The sequence below is a fragment of the Athene cunicularia genome (assembly GCF_003259725.1).
Source record: "Athene cunicularia isolate RWA chromosome 21 unlocalized genomic scaffold, athCun1 chr21_part1, whole genome shotgun sequence".
NCBI lineage: Eukaryota > Metazoa > Chordata > Aves > Strigiformes > Strigidae > Athene > Athene cunicularia.
This window is the reverse complement of record NW_020799127.1, coordinates 1,860,109-1,873,868: the sequence shown is the minus strand read 5'-3', so window position 1 is coordinate 1,873,868 and position 13,760 is coordinate 1,860,109. Positions and strand designations below refer to the sequence as shown.

The window sequence follows — 13,760 nt, the reverse complement described above, 5'->3', positions numbered from 1 at the left end:
CCCCCCCCTTTTTTTTTTTTTTTTCTATCTCCTGAACCCCCTCCTTCCCTGTAGTTGATATCTACCTCTGCAGAGAGCAACCAGATACCACAGATAGCTGGACAGGAGGATGAGAGGGCTGAGGTACAATGGGGTTTGCCTGTAACACTGTGGAATAGCTGAATTATGCACAGATAAATTACACAGAGCATCCCACACTGAGACCTCACTAAACTTTTCCTCACCCCACTACATAAAAATCAGACACTTCTATGAGTTCTCATTCGTGCCATTAGGAGTATTTCTTGCATCTTTCCACTAGGAACAGCAGAGGGTTTAGAGAGGCAGGAAGGTATCAAGATAAGTAAATATAAAGCAGTCATAAAATAACCTGGGTTAGCTTTTCTATGCACAAAAGAAATAGAAGAATTTATATGCTGATAGCTTGGCCCTCACATGATTAAAAGCATTAGGAAAATGGGAATCTCCCCTTCTTGGGGGTGCAAAGCTCTCTTTTCTTCAGGACTGCCGATAATGTATCCTCTCTTCCCCATACAAAGGGCTTATTGGCTCAGGACTCTATCTTCCCCTAGCCTGAGCCTGGGGGCAGGGTAATTTGGGATAGGGATAAGCACAGAAAAAGCCTTGGTCTAGTCATTTCAATGAGCCTCTGATTTACTGAGTGGGACTAGTAAATAGATGATGACGCTACAGAAATGGAAATTGGATGATGGACTTGTATATGTCTGGTGCTTGTGCAGCTTATCACGTGGATCTCATCCTTAACTTATTCTATAGTGCTAAATTGCACTTGTGATAATCTGTATTAATCACGTACCCTGGACCATCTAACCTGCAGCCTGCCTCTGAATTCCATACTCTATGCTCATCTCCCAAGCCCGATGCTATTGAAAATCCCTTGTCAGAAAGATGTCTCCTTATTTCCCCCACAAATTACACTGTTTGAGGCAATATTCAGCCTCATGCCAGTCACACTTTTACGTTTTCTATCTCATGACCATTCGAAGCTAGAAGTGGGATTTTTATACAATTTCAGAGAAGCTGCAAAATTTCCCTCTTTCCATTGACACTCAATGTTTGTTTTCACACTTGAGAGATCACAAGCTATTGGACCTTAAAATCTATATACCCCTCTGATGTTGCCATTTATTGGACTTCTCTCTAAACAGTTGTAGCTTTTTCATTTCAGGTGCCTACCTAATTTCTCCCTGTAGTTTCAGATTATTTTGTACTTCCTGTCTTAAATAGTGTTACTGGCCACTCTGGAACAACTGCTATAGTGCACTTCATATGTCTCCGTATTTCACAAGTGACTGAGAGCAAAAGTAAAAGATATTTGATACCCCTCCAGGATGGCAGGCACCACACAAATACAAGTCCTTGCTGTTAATTTTCAGTGTACAATATGTGCCTTGTTCCACTTAAAAGCAAATTGGAAAGCAGATTACATCAAGTAAACCAAAGAGAAGGTTAAAGGTTCTATCTAATGAGGTGACAGAAAGTTAGAATTCTTATCCCAGGATAACGATAGAGTGGGCTGTATTCTCAGGTGCCGTAGATCCTGACATCTCCACTGCCTTCGGTGGAGCTCACCAGCTGAGGGCATAAATCTACTCTCATGACACACACAGAGCACAAGCTCTGCTCTCTCTAGACCCGCTGATGATGGAGGCTTTAACCTCTCTGCACTGCTGAGGCTTGCTGCTCAGTCACATGCAACACTGAAAAGCCACATACACCCCTGGCAGCGATCTGACCAAGCCCGGGACAGGGCCCTTCAGAACGCAGCTGGGCTGAGGCTTGGAGCACAGATCCCAGAGTCGGGTCATGGGCTCTCTATTCTGAGCTCAGGCAGGGGTTTTAAAATCAAGGGTGTATTAAATGGGCAGGTCGTGGCTGCTGCCTGGTAAATTTAAAACACACACACACACTCCATTTACACAAGCAGATGTGTGGTGTGTGAAGTTTATCTTTCCTCCTTTAAAGCTTACCTACACCTCTTATTCTGATCTTGTGGAAAGCATTAAGCAGAATTGTTTACGTGACGATTAGTTTCTCAGAACTAAATCCCAGGTCTACATCCTTGTGCTCTGAGGAAGCTCAGATCCATGGCACTTTCATGTCCCAACCAGACTTGGACAAGCTGGCTCCAGCTAATCTCTAAATCAGCGGCCCTCAAATAAGGGACTACTGCTAAATTAACTAAAAAAGTTGAGTGCGCTGTCATTAGGCTAAAATCCACAATCAAAGGGTCCACACCTCCACTGCAGTTTTTTTTGGAGGGCTGAGAAGATGAACATGGATGCTCTAGGTCCTGGTGTTTGCAATTGCAGGGTAGGTGACCTGAATATGGGAACTAACAGGCTACAAATACTCTGGCAGTACAGTGCTGAGCTCAGGATAGAGATACTGCCGATAAACAAATTAACTAATTGCTTTAACTAGGCTGCCTCCAAGAATTTGTGACAAAAACTCCCTTGTTAACCACAACACACTGTGATAGCCTGAAGCTTGCCCTGCTCTCAGAGGATCTGGACCAGCCAAATACTCTCAGCCCAAGAAAGAGAATGGAAGTGGGTCACGTACCTGTGGAGAGAGGCCATTGCTGACAGGATTCATGTGGTTGGCAGGAGCTGCAGCATTCATGAAACTGTCCGAGTAGCTGGAGAAGCTGTGTCGGGCCCCGTAGGCAGAGCCGGTGTCAGCGGCGGCGGCTGCGGCGAGCCCTCCCTGGTGCATGGTGGATGGCGGCAGGGGCTGGGGTCTGTGTACAGTGCTTCCCCCATCTGTGGAGAGAGCGTTTAGAGGTAAATAGTTGTGGGGTGTTACAGCTGGGACTGGGCAAAGCGTGGATTGATGGTCCGGTTACCCTGAGCTCAGCTTCTGGGTCTCACCATCTCGGTGCTCCATGCAAACATGAGCCTATCATGTGACAGCTCATGCATGGTACAAAACATGCAAACCTGGGATGAAATATCGGACTTTTCTCTGAATTTTCCCCCAGACAAAATCCATAAATTCCTTTGTATGGGTCAAGGCTAAAACCAGCTGGAATTAGCAATACTCCCTCCACTATGGAGGGATCACCTGTGTGATACTCACTTTGGACTGATGTGCTTTCCATTTGAAAGCTGAGCAGAACTACAGCCATGAGACAAACTGACACAGCAGAAAGGACCATGAGACAGAGGAGAAAACTCTGGAATTTCCACTGACTGCCCTTCCCAGCTAAAGGAAAGCCAGCTCTGTACTACAAGAGCCTTAGTGTCATGAATCAGAAAGGGAAGGGACGATGGGATGATGTAGGGCAAGAGAAAAGGAGCAGTGCAGGAGCATGGGTGCTCACCTTGGGAAATGGTGGTTGTTGGGTAGGTGGAGTCCGGCAGCTGGTACGGGGGGAGGGTCGGCATTCCTGTCGGCGGGAAGCCCCCCGGCAGCAGGTGATTGAAAGCCGCAAGTTGGTTCGCTCCCGCCTGTTTGCGCCATCTCGCTCTTCGGTTGCTGAACCACACCTGATGGGAGAGCAAAGACCACGTGTGACTCTCTCTGAGCTGCTGTCCCATCTCACCTGGGTTGCTGAAGGAAACACATCCTGAATTACAGCACTTGCCAAAAATAGGTTCAGGTCACCGCCTGACTGAGACTTGGCGAATATTCATCTCCATTCCTCAGTTTCTTTTGTCCCACATGACGACATTACTACCGCCCTGTCTCCTAAGTGAAGATACATGCATTTAAAATTGTTAAAGATACTACTAAGAGCATGGGAGGGTGCTATCAGCAGTAGAGTGAGATGAGGATGAATAATTTATCTTGTGTATTCCGAGAGAGTCCATACGAAATAGATGCATTGCTACCACCTGGCCATTCTGCCTTGTTATCTGACAACTATGTGAATTATGCTGAAGGATTAAGTACCATAATAGCAACACGGCTGCACTGTTAGGAGGGATAAATAGACAGATTAGCATCATGGTTTCTATGTTAGACAAGCTAAATAGATAGAACCAGACCGGAGGGAATACAGGGTTTTCTTAGCTTCTCTGTACTGCAGCAAATCACTGTTGTCTGTATGCTAAGACATGCTCTCCTTGCAAGAGGCACTGCAGTGTGCACCAGAATTGTACTGCAGCCAATTTAAATCTCTGTGCATTAAAATAAACCCAGTATCAATGCACGTGCAAAGCTGGGCTCATGTTTCCTACAGTGCTAGTTTTACCTGTAAGACTCCAGGGGAGATTTTTCTAAATGCATTTGTCTGCCCTGATGTGTTTTATCATGGGCAATCTCCCTTCTGCATAGTGGAAAGGGCTTCTCAAGCTGTCTCTTGGGCTTGGTTTACTTCATTTAATCAGAGAGGCTCTCAGGCCCGATCCCTGTTTGGGGTTCAGAAGTATGCGGATAAGCTTTCAAGCCAGATGAGAATGCAGCTGCTGGACTTTGTGAGGCCTAAAGGGCTAGAAAACACGATTAAATTTCACAGCAACAAGAAAAAATGGAGCAAAAATCAAGAGTGTAAAGCATTTTGGGGGAAAAAAATCCTCCATCAGGCTTCCAAGCTGCTCAACTTCAGATCAGAAGCTGGGGTTACAAGGGTTTGAGGCACTGCAGTCTGAACTGTCCTTACATCTTGGGAACCAAACCAAAACTCCCCTCCCTAGATACAGCAGAACCTTCGTCCGATGCACCTCGCACTTCAGACGTGGTTCAACTCCCGAAGTGGGAATCTGTCTCTGGCCTTTAAACCGAGTCCCCCTGCGAATGGTGACTTGTTAGTTTGCCTTTTTCTTAGTGCCACCTGTGAGTGTGTATAATTCGCTCAGCATGACAAGGCGACGTGTTCTCACCGAGAGCTGCTTTATTTAATGGAGCGCCGGCTCTCAGTCCACACGCACTGCAGTGGTTCTCGCTGCAAACACAAGCGTACGCTGAGCTTCCCACACAAATTTCTGTGAGGTTGTCTGGATCACAGTCTATTATGGCTCTTTCTACATGCTACTCATCCACTAGTGTGCTGTGGAAAGAATTTGATCAAAACCTGCTACTGATAGCCGTGTGTGACCTGCTGGTGATGGCAAGGCAGGACCCAGTCCTGGGCAGTCCTTCACTTCACGCTGTTCTTTACATCCATGTACAACAAAAACAAAAAAAGCCCAGTTTTCTTTGGAAGAGTTGGTCTAAAGTAAACCCCCCTGAAATGTGTACAGTGCTGATGTCAGGTCCTTGGCACCAAACGCAGCTTTTTACGGACCTGTTCCTACTGCACTGCACTGCTGGCTGAAGCAGCATAACCTCTTAGCACCTTCCAAAAGCGTGACAGAAATAGGTCAGCTTACATCCGATCTGCATTGATCAACAAAGTCCATGCAGGTCAGAATCTCTGTGTCCATTTCTGGCACCAAAAGTTGCTAGCAAAATCTAGGACAGAGTTAAGGAGAGAGAAATGAATGAACATTAAGGTCTGTAGCACTTTACAACTCTTTTATACAGTCCAATCCGTGGCACAGTTTCTAGGAGCAGTGAGCAACACAAATGAATAAATTACCTTTTGTTTGCCCTGGTCATGCAAAAAGGACGGTCCTGTCCCTTTCTCATGCATGCGTCTATATGTGTAATTCATGCTTTAAATTAGGGATACGGAACTTGGCTCCTCCTCTCATAACATTTGCTTCCATTTTCACTGTTAAGGACGTAAAACCTGTCCGAATATTTCTGCGAGCTGAACATAAGGAGATAAATAAACCTTCTCTTTTCAGAGAAAAAGGCCTAGTCCCAGGCTGGAAGCGCTTCCACTCCAAAACCAAAAGATCTTGATGCTGAGAGTAGCATATAAAACTCAAATACCTGAAGAGAAAACATAACCAAGCAGCTATGAATCCAGGAATTGAGAAGAGAAATTGAACTCCAAGAATGTAAAAGCCACTCCAATGATTCCTGACACTTTTCTGACATCGCAAAGGGTGGGAAAGTTCCTTTTTTATAACCAAGAGCCAGATGCTGGCAAATCCACTCGGGATTAGAAATTCAGAAGAAACATGTGGAATGAGATGGTCTAGTACGGGACACGTTTCTCCAACAGCCCCACAAGTAGTCGGTTTCCCTGTGGTGGTTTGTCAGTTGGCTTGGCTAACATATGATCAAAACACAACTCTGCAAAGATTTGTGTTGTCTTGTGTTACACCACGTGAGGTTATTGTCCATGCACCAACACGCTTGGTTGCATCTGTTGTTCAGAATTAAAATTCACACGTGTGTCTGTGACTCCTCCCATCTTGCTTCTCCACATCCAGTTAAGGGTGTGTAGTTCCTTTTTTTTAAAGGAAGATAAAAGGATACTCTGGATCCTATTTTACAACCAGGTAGAGTTGACGAAAAAGGCCTGGGCAGGGGCCATTCTCAGGGTGTCCTGCATACTTCAGTCTACAATGTGCACGGGCGTGGAAGAAAGGAAAGCTAATTTACATGACTGGGCTATCACCAGAGAAAGAAAGTCAGTTCTTAATTATGTTACGGGCTCCTTCTGTGACTTTGGGAAAGCTGCTGCTTTTCTGATTCAAAGTCAGTGGAAACGTTGCTGCATCCAATAAATTTAGGTCCTTACACAACCCATACATCAGACCACCACCGCTAAATTAAGGATAAACCCCACATTTTATTGCATTTTAGTTTATTTCAGTGATCAGCCATCTGAGATAGAGGCTCTCTAACTGCCAGCAGGCACCGTAACCAGCGCAGCAAGATCTCTCTCTGGCTGGAGCATCATAGCAAAACAAATAATAAACAATAATAATAGTAAATACACATGCACCAAATGAGATTCACCACTACATGCTTAAGCGTAGTGCTTCCTCACAGAGCCTGGCTGGAGAATCCAGCCACAAATACACTGAAACCTTCCACAAAGAAATTGATAGGATTTATCTTCCCGTGCAGAGGAAGAGACATTTCATGGCCCAAACAGGTTGATTCTGCCCCTTATTTATAACCCACAGAAAAAAAGAAGATACATTCCAGCTAATGACGTTAGCAATTCTTTCCCTTCCCCCGCCTTAAAGGTGGCTTGGGTCTTTATGCTTATAAATCATTTTATTGGTAGTTAAAATATAGAGGCTAGAGCATCTAACCGTAATGCGAGGCGCACTTCAAAGGGAACCTGCTTTCATTTCACAACAGTTAAGGTTTTATCAGCCACTAAAGATTCCCCCTGCCAGAGGATCCTGTTACACCATGTTAAGCCTGGGGTGAAGGCTACGGCTGCTAAAACCAGACCGGTGGGAAGAAGAGGAGGAAGAGGAGGAAGTTTTGAAGCTGCTGGTCTGCCTGTGGAGATGTTCTAGGGGCTGCTGGGACTGGATTGCATGTCTAGAGTTTTATGTTGGGGAAAACATAGCACTTGGGAAAAGGGCTGTGGGAAGAACCCAACAGCAGAAAAAAAATGGCACGTCAGAAACCTGTCTTTTCTTAAAAAGATAAGTTCCTCATGATCATTTTTCTGTGCACAGCAAAAAGATCTGTGCAGTGTAAATGTGCTGCTTTCCAAGGGTATGGAAGTATAACATACACTGAAGACAACAGTTTGTACCTGTTAAAGACATCTGGGGCTTCTGTCCCTGCGAATCATCTTCCAAAGAATGGAAGATGCATTACAAAAACTGCTCAGCTCAACTGAGCAGATAAATACAGGAATGCCCTCATGGAAAATAACTTTAAAGAAGATATCCAAGCAGGTTCTTCATGCTCCAGCCATGCCCAGGGTCCAGGTAAGCCCAGTCCCTCACTGTGCCATGTGCACCTTGCTCAGTAGGCAAGTATGCTGCTACGAGGATCCTAGATGTTCATTGCTAGATGTTCACCACGGAATATCACTCAATCCGTTACCTTCCCCATCCCCTTCAGAGATGGGAGAGGAAGGCATGGTGAGACTGAGAAACCTCTCCAATTCATCACTGTCTGCCTCACAGAACCAGCTGACTTCAGAAGAGCCCATCCTCCTGGACAGACTGGGTTTAGGGCAAAGGTTAGACCTGGTTCTTATTTAACCTGGACGCCTGCACCCAACCCTGTCAACGGCCATCCCAGAATGTCCCAGCCACTCGTTCTCAACCAGCAAAGCACCAGAGAAGGGCTGCAGAGACAGCTGCCTGCCAGGATGGGGCTGGACTGAATTATCCCCGCAGCCACTGAGATATGGGTCAGCTCCCACAATTTGTCAGACAAGGAGAGGAAAGGAAGGTCAAAAAGAGCCTCCTGTGGGAAAGAAAGCCTGTTGTGTTTCTGCTCAGCCTAATCAGGACTTGATGTTGGAGAAAGATAGATGGGATAAATGAGCTCATAAATGGAAACGGATGGAAAAGCCAAGTTGTGCCTTTGCTCTCCAGCAGAATGGAAGAGATGCAACATGTGTTTGCTTTCACAGGCCCAAGAGGTTGCAGAAACCAGGTGGCAGAGAGTCATGTGGCCATTTATGGCCCAAGCACACCAAATACATTCCACCGAAGTCAGATGAAGTCCCTCCCCAGGTTGCATAGAAGCAACTCTGCCATATCAGATCCTCTCCAGGTTCTCCTCTGAACCGGAGCAGATCCCTGCAGTGCCTTGCCTTGTCCACACGAGTCACAAATGCTGCACCACCTGGGCTTCCCAGGAGGCGGACACAGAAGGCTTTTAGAGAGGAACTCTGGCAGCAACAGAGAGGTCAGGAGTAGTTACTGCTCCATCCAAACGGCTTCTTTCAAATGCGCTGTGAGTCTGCTCGCCCAGGATGGAGAGAGTTGAGATGGTACAGCGAGATGGGATCCAACAGTTAGTGATGAGTATGCTCCTCTGCCAGGTGCCGAGGAGTGTGAAAAACAGACCCCAGACACACGCAAGCATCATTGAGGCTACTCAGATAATTTTTTACAGGACAAGGAAAAAAAAGCCCATGAGAGCGCAGAGATTTTAGGCACGTAGATTTTTATCTGCGCATGTAGGGACATGGCTGTATCTAGTGACACTTTGGTTCAGTGCCTAAAACGCTGAGCCTCTGTCACTTGTGGGTGATACGGTTAAGATAAATATTTAACAAGGTTAGCGGAGCAGAACAAATGACTCCTCACAAATGAGATTATCCAATGAATTTAGCCGATATTTCTCCCAGCATATATCAGTTCCTGAAGGTGTTAGCTGTTTATAACAATATATTGAAGTATTTCAACATACAGTTTGTGGCATGTGGATTTTTTTGCAAATCACTTTTTTTTTTTTTTAAACAAACCATTGTTAGCAGTGAAATATTTGATTGTGGCATTGATTACTTTACTCTTGCAATATTCTGTCTAATCTTTGAATTAATCATGCCACAAACACTTCCTCAACCAAATTTTTACTTTTAAATGATCATCACAGTATGAACACTTGATAACTGCTAATGGATTTCATAGTCTAGACGAGGAAGCAGGAGGCAGGAGAAATGGGACAGATCTGTCCACTTAGACACTGAGACATCCTACACTGGGGTTGAACTCATCGCTTCACAGCTCCAAGCCCAACGCTGCCCAGGGATGCAGCTTTATCATTTACCGTAATATAAGTTAATACTTACAAATTAAAAAAATATTATAATTGAAGGAAACAGTTATTGGATACAGAATGATTGTTTGCAAATGTTGTGTTTTACAGCTCTACAGTTTACAAACTGTGCTTCTGAGTGGTTATTTCAGTTGTCAGAGGAAATTCTGTCAAAGTAAAATAAAATTTAAAATAAAACCTCTGTTTTACTTATCTGTTTATCTGTTTATAAACCCCAAACAATTTAAAATTGTCTGGATGAATGGGACTTGTGGAAGGTGAAAGGCATCAGGATGAGTTCACTGCTGTCAGAAAAGCAGCTGCAAGGTAGTGTAGTTGATGAAGTGCTTTCTCTCCACCCGGACACTTGCTTCTTAGACGGCCAAGTCTTAACGGTGTTAGAGTTGCATTTAAACATTTCCGAATGGGCTTTGATGTTCACACCTCACAGAGATGAACGCCTTGGAGAATACTTTTCCTGCTGCTGTTGTTTGGTTAGAGATAGGCTGAGCTTTAACAGCAAATCAGCAGCACATTGATTCCTCCCATCAAGATTTTCTTTGCAAAAGCAAGAGCTATGAGCTTTTAAAAATAGCTTAAGCACCTGAGGGCAGTGGCTCAAAGATTAAAACACTAGTAAACTCTCCTCCTGATAATTATAAACATTTTCTATTGTTGATCGAGCAGTATCTAGTTAATTGGTGTCCCAGTAAGCAGAAAGCCTCCTTAGCTGGGGAGACTGAGGGCAGACAAGAGCCCCGCATGCTGGCTGCTCCAAGCAACGGCCCACTTGCTCCCGTTACTGGGCGTGCACTGGGTGGTAGCTCTGGTAGGATCAGAGGTTCAGCATAGGGCATATGAGCAAAGTGTATGAGAGACGTTTTGGTCCACACCCTCGCTGGACTGGAAATTTTGCGATAAAGGTTCTTCTCATAAAACCTCTGGGAGGCCCTATTTGTTTTTAATACAATGGGACAGACACTCTGCTGCTATAAATCAGTGCAACTTCACTGACTTCCATTTAGACCAGCTGAGTGCGCAGTGTTAGACACAACCGCTTCATCCGAGGAACTGGGATCTCGTTCATTGCTTTGGCCTCTGGGCCCTCTGTCCTTTGTAAGAAAATCAAATCATTACCACATTGTTTGGGGGAATCCCTTTTTCAGCTTGTGACCATGAGGCTGGTAATAAAACTCCTTGGTCAAAAGCAGACCAAGAAAAGCAGAATAGGACAAACAATCAAAAAAGTTCCAGGTTTTGCTTCGCAACACAGAAATCCGCAATTTTATCTAAAAATCACGGTTTTCGAACTGAATGGATTCCTCCATTTGCAGAAGCCAGCAAACTCAAAGGAGCGCTTTCTGACATAAATTTCTCCATTTGCTTCATACAGATTCCCTGCCCCACACGTACAAACCAAGCAGCTCTTGTCAAATTACACCGCAAGTCCTGAAGTTTATATTCATTCCTGTTGATTTCAAACGATGCTTTGCCAGGAGGACTACAGGATTAGGCTTATCATTTTTATCTTCTGTAAAGTATAAAATACTTAATGAAATAGCGCCGACTCTCTCCAGCAAGATACCCTCAGGCTTACATAGCTGGGACCATGTCCCCTGTCAGTGGGACATTTCTATTTCCAAGGGGGCTGGTTACTGTAATTCTACCACAAATACCAAAAGTGCTTTTCTAAGCGAGGCCTTAGATACGGACATAGGACGTGCTTGCAATTTTAAAAGATTATCTCTGGCTTTTTCAAAGTTCAGGTGGAAAAAGACTTGCCGCTGCAGTTTGGATACCTGGTAATTTACTTTGCAGTTTGTTCTTGTTTATTTTTTTATGTGACTAGTAGGTGCACTGAGGGCTTGTTTGGAGCTTACTAGATGGGGCAAGGTATGCTGTGGGTTACTCTTTAATCCAATTGCACTTCTGTTTCTAATTCAGGTTGGAGAGATGTGAAAGAACAGCAGCAACGCTGTGAGACATCGAGCACCGAGTCGCTAAGCAAGCAGAAAGTAATGTTTGAAGACTGCAACCGACCTCTCTTGCTCATCAGCAACATCTTCTTGCAGCAAAATCTCCCTGAGACACAAGGGGGGAGCATCTGGACCCTCCTCACCATCTCGGCTGCATTCAGCCCTCACTGGCTTTACCTTGCAGAGCCGCTTTCTTTAAAGCTGGCTGGAACAGCTCGCTACCCTCGCCCCGACCTCTCCCGGGAGCTGGATGCCGCTTGGCATCACCCGGCCAGTCCCTCGACGTGCCTGGGCACACGCACCGGCAGTGCCACCGCAGTTCTCACGGACCCGCTGCCGCGGTGCCAGGGGCTGTTCTCGCCGTGGGCCTCGATCTGGACGCTGCGGCGTGCGAGAGCACGGCTGGCCCCATGCCGTGGAAAACCAGTGTGCCAAGCCAGCCCCTGCCAACGAGAGCCCCAACTGCCGGCTCCTCCGCACAGCCTCTCGGTGCCCCGGCTGCTGCCAAAAACACAGGGCAGCTGTTGTGTCATAACCTCATCGCAGCCCTCTTCACAAGAAATGTAAACTACTCGGAGCCTCAGGAAGAAAGAAAACATTCTCAGCTGACCTTTAAGGGAGGGGGATTGCCTCAGAAGAGCCAGTTTGGACACATCTCAAAGAGTTTGGGAAGCAAAACACCAGGCAAACAGCATTAGGCTACAGCAGCTTTGCATGACTCCAGTTCACGCTCAGAGCTGGAGGAGACCTGCTTAGCACCGTATCGTCCCTTCCCTTCCTATAACACCCTCATCTTCAAAAAGCACCATCTCAAGGCACAGGATAGACCTCTGACCACAGTCACAGCTGCTGAAAGCATTGGGGTCCCCACTAGCACACAGCAGAGAGATCTGAGAAGTTCCTGAGAAATCCATGTATTTTCTGGAAACTAGACTGCGGAGTACTGCTGGAAAATGGTGGTTTTCAGGTTCTTACTGAGAAAACAATTGCTTTGTGAAAAATTTCAAGCAAAATTGAATGGCTTTTTTTTTTTTTTTTTTTTCTTCTGGTGCTCTGTTTGGCACGTCTGAGCCACTGCAGCACGATCTAGAATATGGCTGTTTGTTTACTACAGTTTGAAACTGTGTCATAAAATACAAATTATGTGAGTAGCCTAGAAATGCACCAAGATTTCAGAGACAGAATTGCTCTGAGCCTTTTTATTGAATGAAACATCCATTTTCTCCCAGGCAGAAATCACAATAGTATCCATCATAAAAATGATCAATAAAGCACTGGGTTGCGACTCCTGCTGTCTAGTTTAATTTTGTTATTGAAATAATGGTTTCTCAGTGCATGGAATTTCCTGGGGATTAATAACAGACATCAGCATCACAACACACCCACCTCTTTGTGCTTCTTTTCTATTTCCACAAAGCACCCACTGCCTGGACCATAGGAACTAAAATTGCTTGTACCCAGCTGCCTATGCTATGACCATCCGAATCATCCGCAGGTGACACTGAGGAGCAAAAGCTGCCATCTATTTTGTGGGAACAATCTAGGTAGATTTCTGGGAAAGATTTCTGAGATAATGCTTTGGAGCCTGCCACATCTGACTCCTTATAGCACCAGGACAAATGGAGATGGGCTGCTTGCGTGGGAACCTACGCACCAAAGTCCATTTGTGAAAAACATTTTCAGTGCACAAATTTGTTGGGATTGCGGTGCTGACCTGAGGACAATTTGGGCACAGCAACTGCCTTGTTTTACCTTATATTTCTCTCTGTTGTTATTGTTTAAGTGAAAAATGGAAATAAGCACTGGGGTTTGTTGGTAACTAGCCTTAAAAATGCCCCACATTTGGGCAAATACATCCACAAATTGGATCATCTAGAAGGTTTAGTTTAAACTCCCTAGACCCATGACTGATGTACCTGGTGTCTTTTTTGACATTGCTTTGAGAAGTCATTTCTACACCTAGACAAGATTTTCCTGACAAAACTGTTTTCCTATTGAAAAACACTGTAGTGACAAAGCTAAACTGTTTACAGGAAAAGGGGTGTTCTGAAAAAAGTCCGTTCTCTAGCAGAAAAGTTTCAAAATTATCACAGAATCCTGTTTAGGGTTTTCCTCCATATAAAAGCTTTGACATCATCAGTTAGATAATTGCAAAAACTGGCGTAAAAACCCAAAATACATTCAAGATCAAAATCAAAGCTTCCATTAAATTAGCTAAGTGAATCGCTTAGCTGT

The 13,760-nt window shown here is 45.0% G+C and overlaps 1 protein-coding gene across 1 annotated transcript in view; it reads right to left on the bottom strand.

Moving 5' to 3' along the window:
- The window catches only part of PAX7 (paired box 7), a 94,763-nt gene that overhangs the window by 30,534 nt on the left and 50,469 nt on the right, over window positions 1-13,760 (bottom strand). The window contains exons 5-6 of the mRNA XM_026862746.1: window positions 3,347-3,512; window positions 2,587-2,786 (exon numbers count right to left, since the gene is read on the bottom strand). Coding sequence (XP_026718547.1) covers window positions 2,587-2,786; window positions 3,347-3,512 — 366 coding nt within the window. The remainder of the gene's footprint in view (window positions 1-2,586; window positions 2,787-3,346; window positions 3,513-13,760) is intronic.